The 22446-nt window shown below is 33.6% G+C and overlaps 1 protein-coding gene and 1 non-coding gene across 3 annotated transcripts in view; one reads left to right on the forward strand and one right to left on the reverse strand.

Moving 5' to 3' along the window:
• SPEN (spen family transcriptional repressor) overlaps positions 1–22446 on the reverse strand; it is a 49421-nt gene that overhangs the window by 19973 nt on the left and 7002 nt on the right. For both annotated transcript variants that reach the window (XM_015591332.2, XM_025048584.1), the window contains exons 3-4: positions 3709–3869; positions 2200–2400 (exon numbers count right to left, since the gene is read on the reverse strand). In XM_015591332.2, coding sequence (XP_015446818.1) covers positions 2200–2400; positions 3709–3869 — 362 coding nt within the window. The remainder of the gene's footprint in view (positions 1–2199; positions 2401–3708; positions 3870–22446) is intronic.
• LOC112481820 lies at positions 15570–15688 on the forward strand. Its single transcript, XR_003047055.1, has one exon. It is a non-coding gene; the product is annotated as a 5S ribosomal RNA (ribosomal RNA).

Raw genomic sequence — 22446 nt, forward strand, 5'->3', positions numbered from 1 at the left:
GTGCCAGCCATGAACATCAGTGATGCCATCAATGACAACACTGGTGTTAAAAAGGCTCAACTTCTGAGCTGTTGAGTGAACTCGGCCAGAATACATCTTACTCCTGATTCCAATCTGAAAGCTCTAGTGGCAGCTCAGCTTAATCTTACCAGTGTCAACAAAGAATACATACTTTCACAGAGTCAAAAACTGCCCAGGGCTCATACACCCGTCTCCATATTTTCATCATTATCTCTCAGGGGTATATCTCATTTCAAACCCAACTAGCTCTTCTGGAAATTATATAACTAAGAGTGCACATATTTAGGAATAATTCATTTTAAAAAGCAGAAAAATTCAAAAGAAAAAAATAATTTAGACACATCTTGAGGTTCGTACTTCAAAAGGCAGAATCAGAAGGATAAAGCATGATTTGCAACCATTAAAATTTATAATGGCTTCATTTCCACCAAATAGCTCAGTAAAAATTTCAAAATCGGAAATTCAGTTTAGCAAAGAAAAAGAGTGAATTTTGCACATATAATCTATTTAATCTTCATGACCAGTTTAAGTCTTAATGCCGACATGACACTGAAAAAACTCTTTCATGCTTAGGGGATTGTAACACTGCATAGGAATAAGAAAGCACAATCTTAGAAGTCACTAGGGGCTTAGAGCTTCTTAGAGCTGAATTTTTTTTAATTCCAAAAGGTCCTTTACCTTAGTACGCAATCAGCTTCGTACATTTCAATACAAAACATTTATGACTTAAACCATCTAACAGCATAATTCCAACCAAGTCTCCACACTCAGAAGCAATTGCTTTCAGTCTATTAAACTGATGTTTCGCGTTGTCTTGTCTAGGAAAAGACCTTCAGTTTTCCTATGTTCGAACCAACCAAACTACTCAAAATCTTCACTGGTAGATGGTTAAAATCCAATTACATCCCGGGTGTTAAATAATTAGGTAAAATGGGTTTTTTTACAGTAAAAATCTCAAGCTAGCCCCACCACTTGCAGATCAGAGGGTCCCTATTGATATAATGTCCTTGAATTAGAGCCTCGCTACTTAATAATTATAGATGGCTCTAAAAATGTATATAGATTATATGACGTTCTTATTCCTCAAGTCAGTTCTGACCTGCTCCAAATCTGTTAAATAAGAACTCCTGAGCTGCTTTTAGCTCAGTATAACTCGGGCAATACATCTCGAACCTGGCAAAGAGACAGGAAATGAAGGCATAACCTAGAATTCCTTTGAAAGATCGTATTCCTTTGAATTCCTGTTTCTCATCACAAAATTTTGCACATTTTGTAGTATTCGGTCTAATACCTCTGTGCCTGTTTTAATACAAAAATATCATTTACACATTCTTATCAGGGAAATTCTATTTTTTCCTCGTCAAATAAAATGAATATTCAAAGAAAATGAGTTATGTTTACCTTATAAATTCCACTCAAAGTCTTAAAGTTCGATTGTCTGAGCTATGTAGTGTGACTGCATAATTATAACGTTTCTATTCATTCCTCTACAAATGTATTCACAAGTTGTCTTAAATTAGGGATCCCCAAACTTGACTATGCAAATTCTGAACCAGTAAGCTGGGTGGGGTAAGGTCAAAGAGTATGCATTTTAAACAAGCATTGCAGGTGATACTAAACAGGAGAAAAATGACCCAAGGCCATCCCTGAGTAGACTTCCTGCCTTACAAGAGGTCTTACAGGTAGGTTCAAGCTAAGAAAATGTCCCCTTGAAATTCTCAATAGGTCACACTCATAAGACTGTGTCTTTGTCATTATCTTTCAAGGTCATGAAAGCTAGAATAACATATCCAATTTGTGCTGGGCATAACAAAAATAAAACTGGTCTAACTAGTCCCTCATATCGATATAACAAGTAGTTTGTTTTCTAACTCAGGCTAATTCTGTTTGTCATTGTCCTAGGAACTATCTCTTTACCTCAATCAATTTAATCCTGAAGACAGGACTCAACAAGGGGCTAAACTCTGCCTTTCAGACTCACGTTAAAAGTCAGCATTTCTCCCTCATAGACAGAACAATTTTTACCCTAACTAAATAAATGCAACCACTCTTTAAAGAAAGAAGACACTGGAAGTGTGTCAATAAAGCTGGAATAGTTGGCCACATTCAGGAAAATATGTTGCCCTTTCATAGGTTGGAATACAAATTACACTAAAACTCAGCTTCCTTGTCTCTTACCTGGCCCTATCCATGCTGTTACTTCAATCTGCATGCCAAAGAAAAGTTTTCCTTTTGATGCAGTCAATGCTTTTTCTTGGTCCTCTTGCTGCCGAAAGAATACCAGACCATACCTCTCTTCTGAAGCTCCATGTATCTGCACTGAAGTCACCTTTCCAAATTTCTTAAATTCATGGAAAAGGCCATCTTTAAGGCTTGTATCTAAATCCCCAAACAAAAACAAGTTGCTTATTTTTTTAATTTAGTTACAACCCAATAAGTAAGCTACTAAATCACTAGCCTGATTTCTGACCTAAGTTTTGTTAGCATTAAAACATTAATTTTTCAAATAAAATAACTCTAAAAAGACATTTTGGAGACTACTGTACAATTTTGAAAATAAATTAGGTGTTAGAAGATGTATTATTTTTTAAAATCTGGAGTCTAGTGTAAGGAAGTTCATTCTGCTACTGCTACTTTTGGTTATGTTTAAAACTCGTAATAAAAACTTTACATACATATATAAGAATTTTAAAGACTTTAGAAAGAAAGCCATACTTCTAGCTTTCTAAACATCATTTCAATAATAAAAACGTGTGGGAAGTGGCACTTACAACATTCTAAACAACTTTGAAGCCTTTTACAGATGTATCGTACCATCTGGGGGTCTTGTGTTAATTCGCCTCATCATAAAATTAAAATTTTATAGAAAGACAAGCCAATTTTACCTCCTGTCCATTCCTAAATTACTAAGTAATCTAAATCCAAAGCTCATGTGTCTTAATTTATCTGTTCACAAACCTAGTATGTAGGTTTCATAGGCTGTTTAATAAATAATTTTAAGTAATCACTCAAATATATTTGGCTAAGAAATACTTAGTGTGGTCTCTGTTGGTGTGACCATCTACTATCAGTTGTTTACATATTCAATATACCTAGTTTAAGAATAAGAGTATATCATGGTCAATTGTCAATTAAAAATGTCAGGAGTAAAAGATTACAGCTTTTCACTCGACTTTTCCATTATTAATGATCTTCCTCTTTTAAACTGTTTTAAATATTTTGAAATGGGTTTTCTATCATAATTTTATGTCCAAAGTTATTTCACATAACACAGGACTCCAGGCCAATATAATAAATCTAACTGAAAATAGTATTTCTATAATTTCATCATACCAAATTTCCCCTAGTATCAAAAGTTAATCCAGAAAGCATATTTATTCAAAAATAAACCATGGTTTTTATATAACATGTACTATATAAACTTTATGTGTATCTATACATGCATATAGTATGTATATGTGTATTTGTATATAATAAGTACAAATAAAACAACATGCAATCTTTATACATAACAAACTAGAAAACTATATAAAGTTATAATAATCACTTGCTTTTTCTTTTTTCTTACATGGCATTAAACATTAATGAACCACAAAAACAAAGCTTATTATCACTACAAAGTACAGGATTCAAGTTGCTCGGTCTCTCATTCCCCATAGTAGGAGCGATGGAAAGTACAGTTTTTACCTGTAGAGCGTACTGGAAGATTTTGAACTTTGATCCCAAAACTTTTACGGGGCTCATCTTTTTCCAAGGATGAAAGCAACTGGGAAGTGGGTGCGGGGACTGCTGCGGATTGAACTGATCGGGCTGGAGAGTCATCACTTGAACTACTGCTGGAATCGGTGCTGCAGAAGGGAAAAAAACTTTAGTGAAAAGACAAACAGAAAATGAGTAGTATATAAAATTTCTTAAAATCAACAATTAATAAGCAATAATTAAAAGATCTAAATTTTAGGTCTGAAATGTCAGGATACCCTTTCCTTTTCCACATCTATTTCTTTTTTCTTTTTATTATTATTTTTAATTATTTTATTTTATTATTATTATTTATGTCTACAGCACTTGGTCTTTCCATATCTATTTCATATTCTACCTTCAGACATAACAGAAGACAGCAAACACTGGTCTGAGAATGTGGAAGCAAAAACATTCACCACCACATGCCACCTCAAGACAAATGCTTCATTCTGTGCAAAATTTGAAGTTTTTTCCAAATGTAAATAAATACAATTCACTTAAAGGTAATAATGATAGAACAGTGGGTATATGGGTTTGAATTCAGAGAGCTCAACTCTAATCTTGGCTCAGACATAACAGCTTGTATTCTTGGACAAGGCATTAAACCTCTTGCTAAGCCTCAGTTTCACACATGTGTAAAATGAAAATAATAACAGTAACTATTCTCCTATGGTTAAGAATTAAATAAAATGATCCACAGGTTTACAGAGTCTGGAATATGACAGCATTCAATAAAGAGGCACTGCTCTGTTACTATTATTCTACTACTACCACCTCAAGAATATATTATTTTTTTAGGAAAACACAGATAGCCAAAATAATTTCCCAGGCAATTTTAATTTAAAACTTTTTGAAGGTCTAATGAAGAAATATTATGTAAGCTGCTTGAGTCTTGTTAGTTATAGGCTCTTTTCTCTGTGAATGTGGGAAATGAGAGTCAATGAAATTAAATTTATTACTTTTCAATTTAATACAATCCTCAAATGGGGAGACAGTCAGTTGAAAGACAAGGAGAAATAGTACCAACATGGTCAGAGTGAAGAGTTTTTAAACAAGTTTATTATGCCTAAGAACTATATGAGAAATATAAAATTCTCTTTGGTACTGAATGTACAAGACTGCTATGGTTTTAAGTTCTTTTATAGCCTTCTCAAATAGATTAATAAAAAGATATTTACAGATTATGCTATTTATAAGTTTCTAAAATTCTGCTTCATACTCAACCCTCCTTTACACATATATATAACTCTATGTGGTTAATCCACCTTTAAGCACACTTGCTATAGGAAAGACAGTGTTTTTGTTTTTGTTTTTCATTCGAAAAGCTCTCATATCCAAGACAATCTCTATGTCAGCCTAATTAATATATCCAACCCTAGGATCTGAGGCAAATTCGCTATTGCTTTTTTTAAAAGTAAAAAAATAAATACTATATGAAAACAGGGTGTTATAACTAAGAATTTACACAGCATTTTTATTTATCTTTCACATGCTAAGACAAAAAAATGAAAACGTCATGAGGTTATCAGAGCTTTCTGTAGTTTGAAACACAGAAAAATAAACCTATGCCAGTAAGAGCCAAATGATGATATCTGAGTTACAAAATGCAAATGAATGAGATAAAAGACTCCAGACAGAACTGCAAGTCATCACTCTCAGGTCTCCTATAACCACTAGGCTTCAGTTTTCCCAACTATAAAAAGAGTTATCTTTTTTAGATCATTCAGCAAAAATAAAGTAGTGTTATCAGTACTAAGTGAACAGGATACTATATTTTCATTCAAATTAAGGGTTAACAAAATTAATCTTCTGTTTTAGCACAGGAGAAAAATGCTTGTGATATATATTAAGTACTCCAAGCAATACAAGACTATTCACAAGGCCACCGATGACTACGGTATAGAATGTTATGTGACTTATCAGCTTAATTCCAATGAATCATGAAATAACCATTAAAGAAAACAATTACAATACTACCAATATTACATACATAAAAGTTCTTTAGTAATATTGGGTAAAAACGTAAACTAATATGGGCAAAAGCAGAATTTCTGGCTATTGAAGTAATTAATGAGGCAACAAAAACAAAGTTCTGTGTGTCTATTATAAATATGGAAAAGAAGTCGATCAATGGTAAAAATGATTTTAAAGTACAAATAGTGATGGAAATCAGATTTGTTATAAATGCCATCACACTCTTGGTGAATTCCCTACCACTATACCAAATCTGAAACCACCTGATGTAGAATTTAAATGGTAGAATTATCTGCAGACCAATTTAAAGTGATAATTAGAAAGGAGGAAAGGTTTTAAAGTGAATTATTAAATGATAAAATGATACAACTTTTGAGTTCACATTTTGATATGCTAACCTAAACGTCAATGTACATTTCCAGTATCGTCTACTAAATGTACTATGAATTTTAAGATCCTGAATCAACATGGGGACACAGATTGAGACCCCCCCCAGCCACCAAATAATTTTCGATCTTACTAAACTGACAGAAAGCCCAAGAGTCTAGAATGTGTCAATTTTAATTTTTTTTAATTCTTATTTTCATATTCACTGAAGAATCATAACAGTTCATCAAAACATAAGATCTATAGTATTTAGTTGTTTCTTAAAAGCCAAAAGTAGTTAATATGAAGCTACTCCAATTTAAATTGTCTTAAAGTAGTGATAATCGTGAATCAACTAAGTTTCAAGAAAGTAGGCTTTAAATTTATCTGGCCACATCAATATTACATTTTCAACATCAACTAAAAGTTCTAATTAGTAGAGAACTTGAAATAAATACAATTTAAAAGAAATCTAGTTATACTTTTCCCCTAAGCACATAAGACAATTAAGGCTGAATTGTTTCTTACATGTGATTATAATTTTTAATTTGAATTACTTAGAAAACTAAGCTGATCTGATCAAATAAAATTTCCATTACAAAGAAATAACAAGAATAAGCAATGGTTGTAAGACAATTCTTGATAAGCAAACAGAATATGGGATGCCAGGAGTCTCTTAAACCAAATTATGGTGTCAAATAATCAACTATCCCTGTTCCTACAGACATTTTATACACAGAACTATAGTGAGCATTTGACTCTAAATGCTGAAAATGTCAAGGCACTGGGTATACTATTTATAAGATGACCCAGGACTAAATTTATTCACATACAAGAGTAACATCCAATGACTAACTTCTTCATCTGTATTCTGTATTATTTGTAAACATTTAATTATGATAAATATACACTCTATTTTTTTTTAAGCTGGCAGATTAAAAAACATTTAACCAAATTAAGTTGAGAAACAAAAAAATCTGGCATAATTTTTTAAAAAGTAGTAATTAAAACAACTAGAAAACTTTGCAATTTAAACATTTGAGAGGGCCCATTTGTTAAAAGCAAATACAATCTCAAGTGACAATTTTCCAACAACCTTTCTTCTCCTCCATCAGGTAGTTAATAATTTTTTTTTTCTCTCTACTTAATCAATATATAAGCTTGAGTCAAGAGAAAAAAGATGCAAAATATTTTCCATCAGGCTTGGTGCTTCCATCAAATGTGGGGGGAGGGGAAGTTAAATCATATAATTTCTTAAATGGAATGTAGCACCACATACCAGGTAAGAATCTCTCTACATCCAGTTTTTACAGGTCCAAATTTTCAAGACAATCATATCTTTTTTTGTGCAACAGTTCTCTACATGTGGTATGAGGTGCTATAGGGGCCCCCAGGGTCCTTTTAGGAGGTCAATGAGGTCCTCCCTATTTCAATTACATATCTGTGTGAGACCAGATTTTCTTCATATAGTTCACACAAAAAAGGCATAATCACAGTTCAAATACAGAAAGTTACGAAAATCTAGCTCATTAAATCAGACATTAAAGAGATTTGTGGAAAGATAAAACAATGCCAATTTGTCTCACTGTTTTTTTGTGTTTTCAAAAATAGTTATGTCATACTAGCTGGAGATCTAAAATTAAAATTGACTAGAGAAGTTGCTCCCCAGAAGCAGATATCTTGAGGTGGACAGCTCTCCCATGATTGTGGGTGAAGATTTTCATCTCCATACGAAACCTTTATTCCTTTTGCCTTTTCGCTTACTTGCTTTTCCTGTTAGTGCATAGGAAAACAATGCTCCCTTCTTTATTCTGGCAACTGTAGCTAAGGCCATAGCTGCACAACAAAGTCCCTAGACTTTCTTGCTAAGGTGGTTTTAAATAACAACTGCTTTGGATTACTTACTGGCTGAACAAGCCATAAGTCTGTGCCATACCTCCTGTTATACCTGGATCAATACCTCTGGTATTGTAGCAAATACAAGCAATTAACAAACAGGCTAAATAAAACAGGTTGAGGCTGCTTCAGGTACATTATTTATCTGATACCAATTGATTTGGTTCATAGTTAGCTCTCATTAAGGAACGTACTTCAGTCTCTTGTTATTATCTAACTGATGACAGTCATCACTGCAGTCCCCCTGATGGGCTATGTTCTCTCAAGGGTCTTAAATTCCTGTCTGCAGCCATCAGCAGTACATCAGATGGTTTAACTGCACTTGGAGAAACAAAATGAACGATGAGATGAACAACAAAAACAATTCTTTCATGAACCTGACATCATAACCAATGAGTTTCAAGACAAGAACTTAATTAATAGTGGCCAAGACAGTGGCACTAATAAACAATTTTTAGTTAATTTCTCATATATGAGAGATGATAAACAAAAGAGAGAAGTTGTTAAGTAAATGAGGAGGCTGAGGTGGTTCTAATATCTTAGCAGCCTGTATAAGCAAACCAAAATCTAAGCTCATAAATGCCTCAAGGTTAAGAAATCAAACCTATGGACAGCCAATCACAAAAAGCCAATTAGGCCTTTCCAAATAAGGCAACTGCTTACACTATAACCTATCAAGTAATTTCCTTGTTTTGCTTCCATCTTTTCTCTATCGAAGTCTTTCCCCTAGCTCCTGTTGTGGAGCACTCCCAACCACTTCTTTGGCTCAGCCCAATTCCAAACAATTTTTGCTTAAAGAAACTACTAAAAGTTTAAAAAGTAAGAAAAATAGTTATATCAAATGAATTAAACAAAAATTTCAAATTCAAAGCTTTAATCTCTTAATACAGCAAATGCCAATAGATATCACCTAAAGCTCAATCATTTAGAAAGGGTTCTGAGACCAGAAAGTTAAAAAACAAAAAACAAAAAACAAACAAACAATAAAAACTCCCGACAACACTAGTTTAATAGACAGTCTGATGTGATCCCCATTTCAAATATGCCACTTCTGATGTAATGTTAACTGTCTCTATATTTTATAAAACGAGTAAGGAAATATTCCACTGTGTGGTCTAGGAAGACACCTCGCTTTGCCTCTCTAACCTTTAATTTCCCTGTGGGTTATCAGATCTCATGACCTTCCTTCAAAGCTCCTGCTAACTGTAGGGTTCTGTGACTCTCCACCTACCTCCCACTTTCCACCTGTCTTGATAGCTCTCAAATACATAACTACAGGATAAAATACATTCTTCACCAAAGGAGAGCGCACCTTTTACATCTTGCCCCCAGCTGGCTGCTCCTCCTCACTCCCTTGTCATGACCCTCTTACCCTACCCATTAATGCTCTATCCACATAAGGGAATTAAACCACTTTCTAGTCATGGGTGCCTTTTAAAAAAATTATTAGATATAAGTTCTTGGTTAAATTAATTCCTCTCTAATTTTTAATTTTCTTATATGTAAATGGTGATAATACCTACTACTTGTGAGAGGCTATGGTGAGAATTTAATGAATTAATAATTATAAAGTACTTAGGACTGCCTAGAACATAGAAAGCATATGAGAGCTCTTGTCCATATCCACTCCTTTTAAAGGCACCTTTCTGTCCCTCCTTGCCTGTCCTGCCTCCAGAGAATTAGCTCCACTATTTAACCTCCTGTTCTGTAGCTTTTCCCCACCCTATAGTATACACTGGCTTCTTAGCCACATGTTCCTAAGCCTCTTCTACTACCACATTTATCTCAAATCCCTTCATTCTGTATCATAACTACTCATTTACCAGCCTCCTAAAAGTCCAATACTGGATTCATCTTTGTAAACACAGAGCCTAGCATTGTACCCAATGTTAACAGATGTGCCTCCAAGAAATTATTGACTTGAACTGTACAAGTGACTGAAATTAATGCCTAGGAAAGTACGCCAAGCTCAGTAAAATGAAGGTATTAACTAAACTCAGCATCTGAGTGAAATGAAAATTTCTGATAAAATATTACACTTAGTTGCAAACTGCAAAGTATTTTTTTCTTTGTTTCATTAATTATTCAAGAAAAATAATTGCTGCTCCAACTAACCAGAACTTTAAATGATACATATTAATAACCTGACTGAAAAATTACTGATATCTATAAAAAAACACTTCATAGATCTTGTTATCTAGAGTTTTGTGGAAGATTATATTTAAAAACAAACATTTTCTGGGATGAAAGCAAAACCACTATTAAAACATACAACAAAAAAATGTGTTAAATGTTTAACAAAGTCCAGCATCTTTGCACTATTTTATTTCATCCACAAATCCTATTATTGTGAATACCTACATCAGTGGCTCTCAATGGGGGCCATGGTTGTCACAATTGGAGGAGTGGGGAGGAGGAAGTTTACTGCCATCTAGTGAATAAAGGCCAGGGATGCTGCTAAACATCCTACAGTGCACAGGACGGCCCCCACAGCAAAGAATTATCTGGCCTCAAATGTGGATAGTACCAAAGTTGAGAAGGCCTACATTACTTCTTTGACAGCTTTCCCTTCTTTTGAAAATCCAATATGCTAATTTTAAGCTGCAAATCAAACATGGGATCCTTAAAAGTGACTTTTCCCTATTACTAATGCATCACTTCGTAAAAATCTTTGAATAACGCCAAAACTCACAGAAAAAAAAGTGAGAACAACCTCTGAATATTACAGACTTCTCAAAAGTAAGCTGGGACCTGGAACATTCTGGTGTCACTCAATTTTGGAAAATGTGACAAAAAAGAAAATAGCAAATAGCTTTTTACAACATGGGGTAGCCATGTCAATAGCAGGGTCAAAGTACTTGTAGAAAAAATTTTTATATTTTAAACAAATGATGAGTGAAATATACAGTGTAGCTACCCCTACTCTAGTAAGGTTTACACAGATGAAAACGACTCCATTCATATTAAAAGGGTTTCTTAGCTCAATAGCCTTCTTTATCCTTAACCGAGGGAAGGTGGTGGCTTAGTATCAGTCAGATTTTCCTCACCAAAGTGCCATGGTTCAGAAGAAATCCTTAAAACTTCATTTTGTGTTATAATTTTAAGAGAGTTTAAATTTGCCTTTAAATATTACACTATAACTCAATAGTAAAAAAACAAATAAGCAGATGCAAAAATGGGCACCTTTGGACTTGAACAGACATCTCTCCAAAGGAAATACACAAATGGCCAATAAGCACAAGAAAAGATGCTCAACATGACTACTTGTTAGAGAAATCAAAACCATAATGAGATTATCATTCCACACTCATTAGGATGGCTGTTATCAATAAACAGAATACAACAAGTGTTGACAAGAATGTAAAGAAACTGGGTCTCTTGCACACTGCTGGAGGGGAGGTAAAATGGTATAGATACAGGAGAAAACAGTATGGCAGTTCCTCAAAAAATGAGAATTACCATATGATTCAGCAATTCCACTTCTGGGTATATAACCAAAAGAACTGAAAGCAGGGACTTGAATAGATGTTAACCCATATTCATAGCATGTTTAATAGCCAAAAGGTTGAAGTAACTCAAGTGTTCAGCAACTACATAAACAAAAAGTGGTATCTACATACAATGGAATATTATTCAGTCTTCAAAAGGAAGGAAATTCTGACATATGCTGCAACTGGATGAATCTTGAGGACATTGTGCTAAGGGAAATAAGTCTGACGCAAAAGGACAAATATTTATGATTCAATTTACGTAGAATGGGGCTGAGGGGAGAGATACGGATAGAGTGTCAGTTTGGAAAGATGAAACAGTTTCTAGAGATGGATGGTGGTGCTTTTCCATGTTTTTGAGCATTTATATTATCTCATCTCCTATCTTTTTATTTCCATTGACTGTTTTGTGTAGTGGTAATCAAAATTTTTATAGCTTCATAGGCATAAAAATTACAATGGGTTTAACAACAAAAATGTACAAATGTCAACGTACTTAAAGCCACGGAACTGTATACTTTAAAATGGTTAAAATGGCAAATTTTATTTTAACACACACACACACACAACCTAAGAATTAAATACAAAGTGAGCTGTTCTTTTCCTCATCCTACGAATTAAATACAAAGTGAGCTGTTCTTTTCCTCATTCCTTAGAAAAAGGTGAGTGATTCCAAACTAGTCAGTGTAACAGGCTACCTGCTGCTTTCTGTCAATAAGGCTCTGCTGAATCAAGGCCTCTGGACCTGGTTAATCCAGGTAAAGTTCCTCAGAAATGATTTCAGAGAAATGAGGCAGCTCGAACTGGTGATTCTGCAACTACTGCAAAAGAAATGGGAAAAGCACTATAGGACTCAACAGTATAAAAGATAAATTAAGCTCTTTACAGCCAGTTAATGAAAAGTTGTCTAAATTCTTCAAACTCAGGATGCTTATTGAGAAAGACTGTATTGATATATTAAAAAGCAAAAATGCATTTTTGATTATGGAACCAAAATTTTAACTTCAATTTTGTTTTGGCCCGTAGATTTTTCTATCATTAAAATCTACAAAGACGGCTAATGGGGAAAAAATCTGATTAAAAAAATAGTAACTAAATTAACAGTAAAACTGACAAAAGAAGAAAGCTTTCTCTTATTAGACAGAGGCAGAAGCAGAAAGAGAACCACAATCCACCAACACTAATTTTTCTTTTTACTGCTATCTCAGCTTTTACTGCTGATATAAAAAATTGATACTTTATTTCCTAAGGATTTCTAAGTACAGTAAAAAATCTAGACCTCAGAAATTGACTTTCCTTAAAGAGTTTTAGCTTTCATTTATGAGCACAAATAACTATTAAGCATGTCTAAACATTAAAGGTAGGTAAGATTAAGAGTAAATAGGTTTAGTATTCGTAGTCACTAAAGTGGTGGTAAATTCAACCACAATAATTAAAATAATTGGTTCTAGTTCTCTTCCTATTCTGAAGTCCAGTAGTTTACATAAATGAGGGGAGGAATAAAACTATTAAAGACTGCTTTTCAAGAGTATCTTATTTTGACAGAAAATAACTTTAACATTGAGCTTAAATATACTATACGGGGTTACCTTACAATAGATTAAAGAGTAGCTCTTTGGGATAAAATTATAGCTACAGTTAATGTTTTTAAGCTTATTACTGTCTTTGGGTGGGTTTAACTAGAAGGAACATGGTTAATCTGTAGGGTGACTGCTGGATAATTAAAGCTTATCCTCAAAAAAACCCTAAAGGGACATTATTCAGTATTAAAAAAAGAAATTCTGATGTTTGCTACGACATGAACGAATCTTTAAAATATATGCTAAGTAAAATAAACCAGATGCAAAAGGACAAATATTGTATGATTCCACTTATGAGGTACCTAGCGTAGTCAAGTTCATAGAGACAGAAAGTAGAAGGGGTAGTTATCAGGGACTTAGAGAATGGGAAATTGTTCAATGGATAGAGAGTTCCAGTCAGGGAGGATGAAGAAGATCTGGAGATGGTGGTGATGGTTGCACAACAACATAAATGTACTTAATGCCACTGAACTGTACACTTAAAAATAGTTAAAATGGTAAGTTTTATGTTATGTATATTTTGCCACAATTTTTTGAAAAAATGAAGCCTTACAGTTTGGGCATTAAAAACACAATTTGGTGGTTTCAAAACCTACTGTTTTAATAACAATAGCAAAAATGGAAATAGCTATGCTCTTATTAAATCTATTACTAAGAATTATGGGGCTTACTTTCTGGTGGGCTTTATGGGGCCCTAAAGAATTATAAGATAATGGACTAGCAGAGATCTTGTCACAAAGTGCTGCTTATCATTTATATTAAGATTTTTTGGAGGTAGATATGTGATCAGATTCTGCTACAGATTCTGCTAAGTATAAAATTCATAGTGGGTAAAGTGAAAAAAAGTATTTTTCTAAATATTCTGTGTCCAAAAAAACCATGGTCCAGAGAACTTTTACCTTAAATTCCAAAGAGCCTGGGCCCATAGAGTCATTATATTCTTGGCAATCCCTTAAGACTCAGAAAACCTGCTACTCAAGTAACTCAAAGCAAAAGGCATCAAACACGCATGCTCCATGAAAGTAATAAGCAGATATAACATGTATGCCTAAGGAACAAGAAATCCTTCTGCGTGGTAGTACAGCCTTTAGTACACCCACAGGATACCTTATTCAAGGGACAAACTGAGGAGAAATCTAAACTGTCAATATAACAGTGATGTCTTCTCATTCCCTTAAGTGAACACAGTATGCAAAATCATATATATTTCTTGTATGAACTAAAATGTTTCAAAAGGCGTAAACCAAGAAAGTAGACAGATAAAGTAAAAACATGTTGTTAGGGTTTTTTAATGGTTATATACAACTGCTATAGCCTTTACCAAACCCACAAGTAAATCTGAATTTTAGGTTTTGCCTTTTTCCAATTTAACTTTTATGCTAATTAAATTACATATTTTTCCTATCCAGAATAAAAAAGAAGTTTGCCACTGCCCACTTCTGAACCCTGTTAAGGAAGTGCCGGACCCAAGAGGTTAGAAGGCCATCTAACTCCCTACCAGAAAGCCTAAAACCATCTACTATTTAGTAAACTTGTTTATTTATTTATAAATGACTTTAAATTACTCACTAGGAAACTCCAGCCTAAAGTCCTTCCCCTCTGCAGTTTCTTCCAGTGGAAACAAACACAAAGCTACAGTCCAAATGGCTCCAACCACCATGACACAGCACATTCAGGAGGCTAGTCTGCCCCTCTCTCCACCACTGAAAATAACATTCAAAGAATCATGGAAGTCCCCAGTTTTGGTTCTATAAATCATGTCTAGAAGCAGGGCGTCTATTAAATGTGTGTCTTACTCTAATTCCAACACCAGAATTCCACTGTATATTAGTAGATATATTTTAAATCTTTATCAGAAGTATTCGCCATCACTTTCAAAATATCTTCAGATTAAGGTTTTTTAAAAATAAAATAAGAATTACTCTGGTTAAGATAATTTAATTTTCTTCTTGAAAATTAAACTAATTTATTTAGGGGCTTAGAGACTGAAGTTTTTCAACAGTTAAGACATTCCCTTGGCCACCCTGGAAATCAACAAGCATTTTAGCTTGACCAATACCAAATTTGTTAAAGATGGAATCTGGAAGTAGTTCCGTCTATGCTTCAGGCTTAAGAGTACCAAATAACCTGTTCCATTAATCCAAAATTTCAAAGAGAATAGAAGGGTCTTGAGAATTAATAAATAAATAAGTGAATGAATAAATAAAAAGAATGGATTCTATTCTTTAAACAAAATGAAAAGCACTAAATGAATGCACAAATTACTTCATGACTTTGTATCTTGATAGCACCTCCTTCTACAACAGTGCTGTACAACAGAAATTTAATATAAGCCAAAAATGTAATTTAAAAATTTTAAGCAGCCACTTTAAAAAGTAATTGGTGAATTTTAATATTAAGTGTAATATACTCAAAATATTTCAACATGCAGTCGATATAAAAATTAATATTTTTTGCTATGTCTTCATAATTTAGTGTGTATTTTAAAAAACGGTTCTATTGAGTCTATGGCCATGCCACCCTGAACAAGCCCGATCTCGTCTGATCTTGGAAGCTAAGCAGGGTTGGGCCTGGTTAGTACCTGGATGGGAGACCACCTAGGAAGACCAGGTGCTGTAGGTGTAAAAAATAAAAAATAAGAGACTGTAAGCTGATAAGGTCCTTGCAATCTGTGAGGTCAACCAAGGGTTGTCTCGTCTAAAAAATAAAATAAAATAAAATAAAAATAGTTCTACTGAGATATAATTTCACACCATAAAACTGACTCATTTAAAAAGTGTACAATTAAAGGGATCAAATATATGGTAGTTGAAGGAAGCTGGGCTTTAGGTGGTAAACACACAACAGAATATACAGATGTCAAATTATAATGTACACCTGAAAATTATATAAATGTATTAACCAATGTTACCCCAATAAACTCAATAAAAATAAATAAAAGTGTACAATTAATGGTTTGGGTTTATTTATGGAGTTATGCAATTGTCACCATAACTTTAGTACATCTGCATTACCCCACAAAGAAACCTCATACCTATTTATTGGCAGTCACTACTCCCCATTCTCTTTCACTTCCCGCCCTAGGCAACCAGTAATCTTTCTGTCTCCATAAATTAATTTACCTTTTCTGGATTATTTCATATAAATAGAATCATATAATATGTGGTCTTTTGTACTGGCTTCTTTCACTTAGCATGTTTTTATGTTATAGCATTGATCAGTAATGGTGTACACACTAGCCAAATTTCAAGTGCTCAATAGCCACATGTGGCTACTGGACTCAGTACTGGGCAATCTAGTTCTAAAACCCAAAAACTCCCAAAAAACAAGCACATCATCCTTTAAATAACAGACCATGTTAAAGCCACTATAATCTTTAAAAGAAATACCATTTATGAGCGATAACATTTTATAGAGGTTTACTGTGTTTAAAAATAATGGTTATTATACATACATACATAAACACACACGCGCGCGCGCGCGCACACACGCACGCACGCACACACACACGCACACACACACCATTAAGAAAAACTAATAATTTGGTGTTATCTTGATAAAGTCACATATTTCTCATTATAATTACAGATAGTTCCAATAAGTCAGCAAAATAATTCCTATAAGCATAAATTTCCACTTTAAAAGTACAGAGGAATTAAAAGAAAAAGTAGAACTTAGTTACCACTTTAAATTTTAAAACTATCTTTGTTGATGATTTAGAAACACAGCAAAAAAACCCCACCATCCCTTATTAGGATTACACCAACAATTCACACAAGTTAAAAATTTTTTTAATTTAATGGCATTAAGAAAATCTCAAATGGATATTAGCTAAGCCAAATTCTAGATATGTCCAGCCCTATTTTATTGAGCTATATGTTTTCCCACCTGATTTTAAGAATATATTTTAATATCCTCATCTTAACATGTATTTCTAATCTCTTCTACACCAAGAAAAGATTTTCGAGTATGACTCTGAGATTCTTAGGAGAAATTAACTCTATTTTGCAAAGTTAATTTTAAAATATATCACTTTCTATGTTGTCTACTTAGAAAGAAGTTCAGTTATCATACAAAGTGAATTTAGGAAGATGTTCTATAGAGGTGACTTTATATAATTTCTAGAAGCAGTAAACTCTAGTATCATATAATGTAATAAATGACTAATAATTTAAGTAAATAAATTACCAGAGAGTGCTCTTTTCACTTCTCACAGGAGAAGCAATCAATCACAAAACTATCCTTTATAGATAAAGGCAATCATTCAGTTTATACTCTAAGACACAGATTTAAAAAAAAAAAAAAATTAATGGGAGGCTGCCTGTAATGAAATTTTGGCTAATTCTGAGCTTCAAAAAAATGCTTGATTTAAAAATGAGACTAACACCTTTTCTTTTACTTCTATGCATGAATGATTCCTTGTTCAGGGTAGAGTGAAATTAGACCATGGTTTCTGAGAATGATCATAGAACGCCTTCAAGTAAAGACAACCCAGAAGGGATAAAAGAGAAGAACAAGATCATCAAAACTGTTGAGTAAATTTACCCTAAGTAAAATAGACTAACAAAGGCTTCAATCTCATTCTGAAAGTTTAAAACATAAGCAAGGTTCTGGAAATTTACATTTTCTATATAACCCTGGCATCCAGAAAGACAAAAATAAATGTTCTCTTTTATTTCTTAAATGTTCTCTTCAGAATTTCTTAGTGACTTCTGAGTGTTCTCTGATCAGGAATTAGGCATGTTTCATTAGTTAACTCCTCTATTTCTCGAAAGAGGCAAACTGAGGAGGCTCTTTATGGACAAACTAAGTGACACTAAAAATTTGTAATTGAAGCTTAATTACATAAGAGTTTGCTTCCAAGTCAAACAAATACAATTTGGCACAGCATTTTTAATTTTAAAATGTGTTATTTAGGACTTAAATCTGAATTTTTTGCTAATTTTTAAAGCAACATTTTAAAGTTACATAAAGATTAAATTAAAATTCACAAGATACCAGTTCACAAGTTTACCCTAAACCTATTTTCATTCCTTCCACATATCAATCAAACCAAAACATACCCCAGCACAATCCAAGTAGAAATAATGAAAGGGGGTACAGGACAGTTTGTTACTTCAAACAGACTCTAGTTCTTGGGGGAACTTTGGTAATTAACTAATAAAATAAAATTGTGGTAATTCATCACCACCAAAGCAGATCATGTTGTGACATACCCAAGCAGTGATGTGGCAAAAGCTGTTTTTCAAGCCTTAGCTTCTAAAGGGCAGAAGAAAGTTACAGTTAAAGCAAGGGGGTAATAACAGAAAGATGACTGGCAACAGTAGAGTTCACACCAGCTTATAGCCCTCAGGTCCTTACTATGTATGAAATGCCTCCTTCCTAGGAACAAACCAGGGTTAACTAGCAGCCACTTCCAGCTGCTCCTCCCTGCAGCTTGTGCCCAGTTACAGTGCAGAAGCTTGCCTGGTCCCTTCACTATGCCCCACCTCCTGAGCTGGAAGCCGGGCAGAAACTCTGGCAAAATAAGGAAGCCTTTGGGAGGTGGCAAGCAGCCAACTCAAACTGGATGATTCCAGATTAGGCTGGTTTGAGTCACAAACAAGCAGTTCCTCCTAGCTTTCCTCACAATATTTAGACATACTGGCTGTCCAGGCAGCACACAATGAACTCTCCTCATTTGCTCTCAAAGTTAAGTCTACCTAGTTGTCATTTTCCTAGCAGCAAAGGATCTTAAATGAAAGCAAGGTTCCTAACACAGAGCAAATATGGGTGAGCCTAGCACTTGTTTCCAAAACTGACTGTCTATTCCATATAGAACCCTAACACTGACAACACCTACGCCTCTACAAAGCCTTACTGAAATGCTGTTCTTGACAAAAAAGGAAAACCAGAAACGGATCTATTTATAGATCTCCATAAAAGAAGTTAAGCCCACCAGAGCAACTGAAAAGTAAACACTCCTATTTCTCACATTTAAAACAAAAAAAGGCTTGACTGGCTAATATGATCCCAAAAGACAGAAGGTCGTACATAGCTTATTGCTCAGTAATAAACTATACGGCAGTCTAGAAAGGAATGTTTCAAAAATGTGGGCTCTTCGAGGGATCTCTGCATTTTGCCTGCCACTGATAGGTATGGAAAAAATAGTACTAATAAAATAAAATTAAAATGTGTGTGCGTGTATCTCCAAAGCACACACTGCTAAACATTTATTCTATGCTGCTATGTAGTCCCAAAAAAACTACAGTAAGGAAGAAATGAGCAAATGCTTATTCTTTTGGAAAGTAATAGGTATTTAATAAGGCAGCTACTCAAAAAGAGGCAAGACTCAATGTGCATTTTAAATCTAATAGTTTACTCTAAGATTGCAGATACACTAATATGCCTGTTGTTCTTTTTTCCATCAACCCTTCCTCCCTCCAAACAGGTAACTTTTTAAAGATCTTAGATACCAATATTTCAAGGAGGGAGAATACAATCAATAAAACCACTCCATCACAAATAAGAGTTACAAATTTCAAGATAAAAATTTCACATAATAGTTGGAAAGGTCCAGAACAATGCATATATTTTATTCATAACACTAATTTTCAGCAAGACAGTCTATCTTTTGAAATCTCAAATAATTTCAACTACCTAAAAAAGTAAAACTGAGGCATAAGGACAAAATAACAAAACAGGAAAAGAATGGTGAAATCCAGAAATAAATCTGCTATTTAAAGCAATATATGGTATCTTACTTAGGTTTAAGTAAGAATACAAATGAAAATAAGAGGCAAAATTAACATCCTTTCTAAGAATATTTATTATCCTTGACTTTGGCTTCTTAAAGTCTTAGATAAAACTTTACTGTTCCTCCTTGAACATCCTCTGAATGCTCCCAAAACAGAGACTTCACTTATTATACTGAAAATCAATAAATATCTAATCACTGATTTTTGCATTTTAATTAGCATAACTTTTGGTTCAATGGTCTCTGGGCACAGGTATCTTCTCTACACAAAACAAAAAAATCTCATTTCAATTTAAGTGATTCTTCTCAAACTGACAAGTATAAACAGAGTAGCGAAGAGGAGAAAGGTTGGTATTATGCAATGAAACCAACTTAATTTCTACTCTCACTTCAATCTTATGCAGGTACAAACAGAAGAGCCAGGGAGAAAAAAAATCATGGTTTCTAATCACCAATTTCCTAAATATAGTTTTAATTTCATTGCTATCACTTTTTCTGCAATTAAAAGGCATTACTTTTAGTAGTAGTGACTTTTGTCAGTGAATACAAACTATTTTGGTCCCGCAAAATATATCTGAGAATAAGAGCACAGTGCAACAAAATTTATCTCCAAATGAATCCAGAAATTATCTGCCTATACATTATAGCTCACTTCTGATAAACTCAGACAAATATGTTTTCATGATTATACATTGTAACAGTCACTACTCAAATCACTAATTATTAATTCCTTTAACATTTTAAAAACCTGACTCTTACTTCATATATACTAAAACTGCTGCCATATCTGATAGTTTCCAGCACTTAATATATTATCATAGCAAACTGAATAGCCAAGTAATGAAATGAGCATTCCCTCACCGAACCAACATTCTAAATAAGCATACTTATAAAATAAGAGAAATGAAAGGTACACTGTCACTATCACTTTGACACATGCAATGTCACCATTCCCAATGGTTTCTCCCCTTGCCTTTTCAGCCTTGTCCAATATTCTTTTACAAGGCTGCAAGATGACAGCAATTCTGAAAGTTTTTCTGCATGAACTTGAAAGGAAATTATCTCTCATAACTAAAATAAAGGAAGTGCTAAACTTCCCATCAAATCAGACAAAAGGACATTTAAATAAAATTCTCACTCTAGGAAATTATAATCTATAATATCTAGACTGTTCACAAAATGATTAGCAGAATTGGTCTTTATAGAAAAAAAATGCTTATTAGATTGGGGACTTTCATGCTTACAACTTTATGCTAAAATTTCATCAAATATATTATTTAAAGCAACTTATTCCATTTTTTAAATCTAAGAAAGGTTGCTCTAAAATTCAGATTTCTTCAAATAGTTAACTAAGCACAATTTAAAGCCACATAGCTTATTGAAAGCCAGAGACAAGAGACAATGAGATGCCACCTACTACAGTTATTTTCATGTAGTTATTTTTGCTTACTGTTTTCCTTTTAAGTTTCCATATAAATGCCTATTTCTATGATTAGAAAGAATAAAAGTCTGCAGTTGACACATTCTTCAGACAAAGCAACAGGGTTCAAAGGAACAAAACGAAAAAGGCTAACCAGAAGCCAAAAAAATTTTTATGGGGGCAGAATATGAGACTGCCTTTGGTAAAGCTAGAAAGACGCACTGAGCTATAGATACCCAGATTAATTACATAGGAACTCTTACACATACGTAGATCTTCTGTTTTGGATAAGCCACAGTCAATGTTTAATCCAAACTGGTTCTATTCTTGGAGCTCCAAACAACTTATCTTATTCCATAAATTTGGTGCACAAATATAACAGTATTTATTAAATAAATGTATGTCTGAATGTAAACTCAAAAGTTAACTTTCACTTAAAAAGAGATTTAGGCAAGTAGCCTATTGAAGGGGAGGAGATGGAACAAGAATAGGTTTTGTATTATCCAAATCTCAACCCCTCCTCATTACCCTTTCATCCATCCCCTCCCCTCCACAAATCATTCAGTAAACCTTTACAGAGTGTGAAATCAAGAGCTAGCTCTAATTACAAAGGTGCTAGGAACTCTTTTCAGCAATCTGGTGAAGTATATGGACAACTTTTCAGAATAATGTTTCTAAATGCATAACATAAAATAAATAAAAATAAAAAGGAAATCAATTATACTGACACGATTATTAAAATGTTTAAATTTTTGTGATGTAGTAAATACATCTTTATTAACATTAAACGATACCTAACACTGAGTTTAATAACTATTTCCCAGTAATAATGACTATAATCTCAATCTTGAGATATCTACAACAACAATAATAAATTATCAGTGGATTTATATATTGGTTACAAAGTAACTCATACTGTTAATACTGCTTTGTGTTGCCTGCTTCCATAATGGGAACAGGCAATGATTAATGTGTTACAGCTTAGGGAAAAGATGTAATTTTTTTCCCCATCCAAGTTCAGGGACCCTGAAACAGCCCAATTCATCTCTGGCTGTGATCAAAGTAAAAAAACTGAGAAACAAAGCTCAGTCAAAACGACTTTACGATACTAGGAAAATTTATGAGCTAATTTAACTTCAATAAATTCTTCAATTCCTTTGGCCTGCATTAAAAAAAAATTCTTACAACATGATAAAGAAAAAAAATCCAGTTGTAGAAAACTAC

This window comes from Pteropus alecto, unplaced genomic scaffold (genome assembly GCF_000325575.1).
Source record: "Pteropus alecto unplaced genomic scaffold, ASM32557v1 scaffold125, whole genome shotgun sequence".
In the NCBI taxonomy this organism is placed as follows: domain Eukaryota; kingdom Metazoa; phylum Chordata; class Mammalia; order Chiroptera; family Pteropodidae; genus Pteropus; species Pteropus alecto.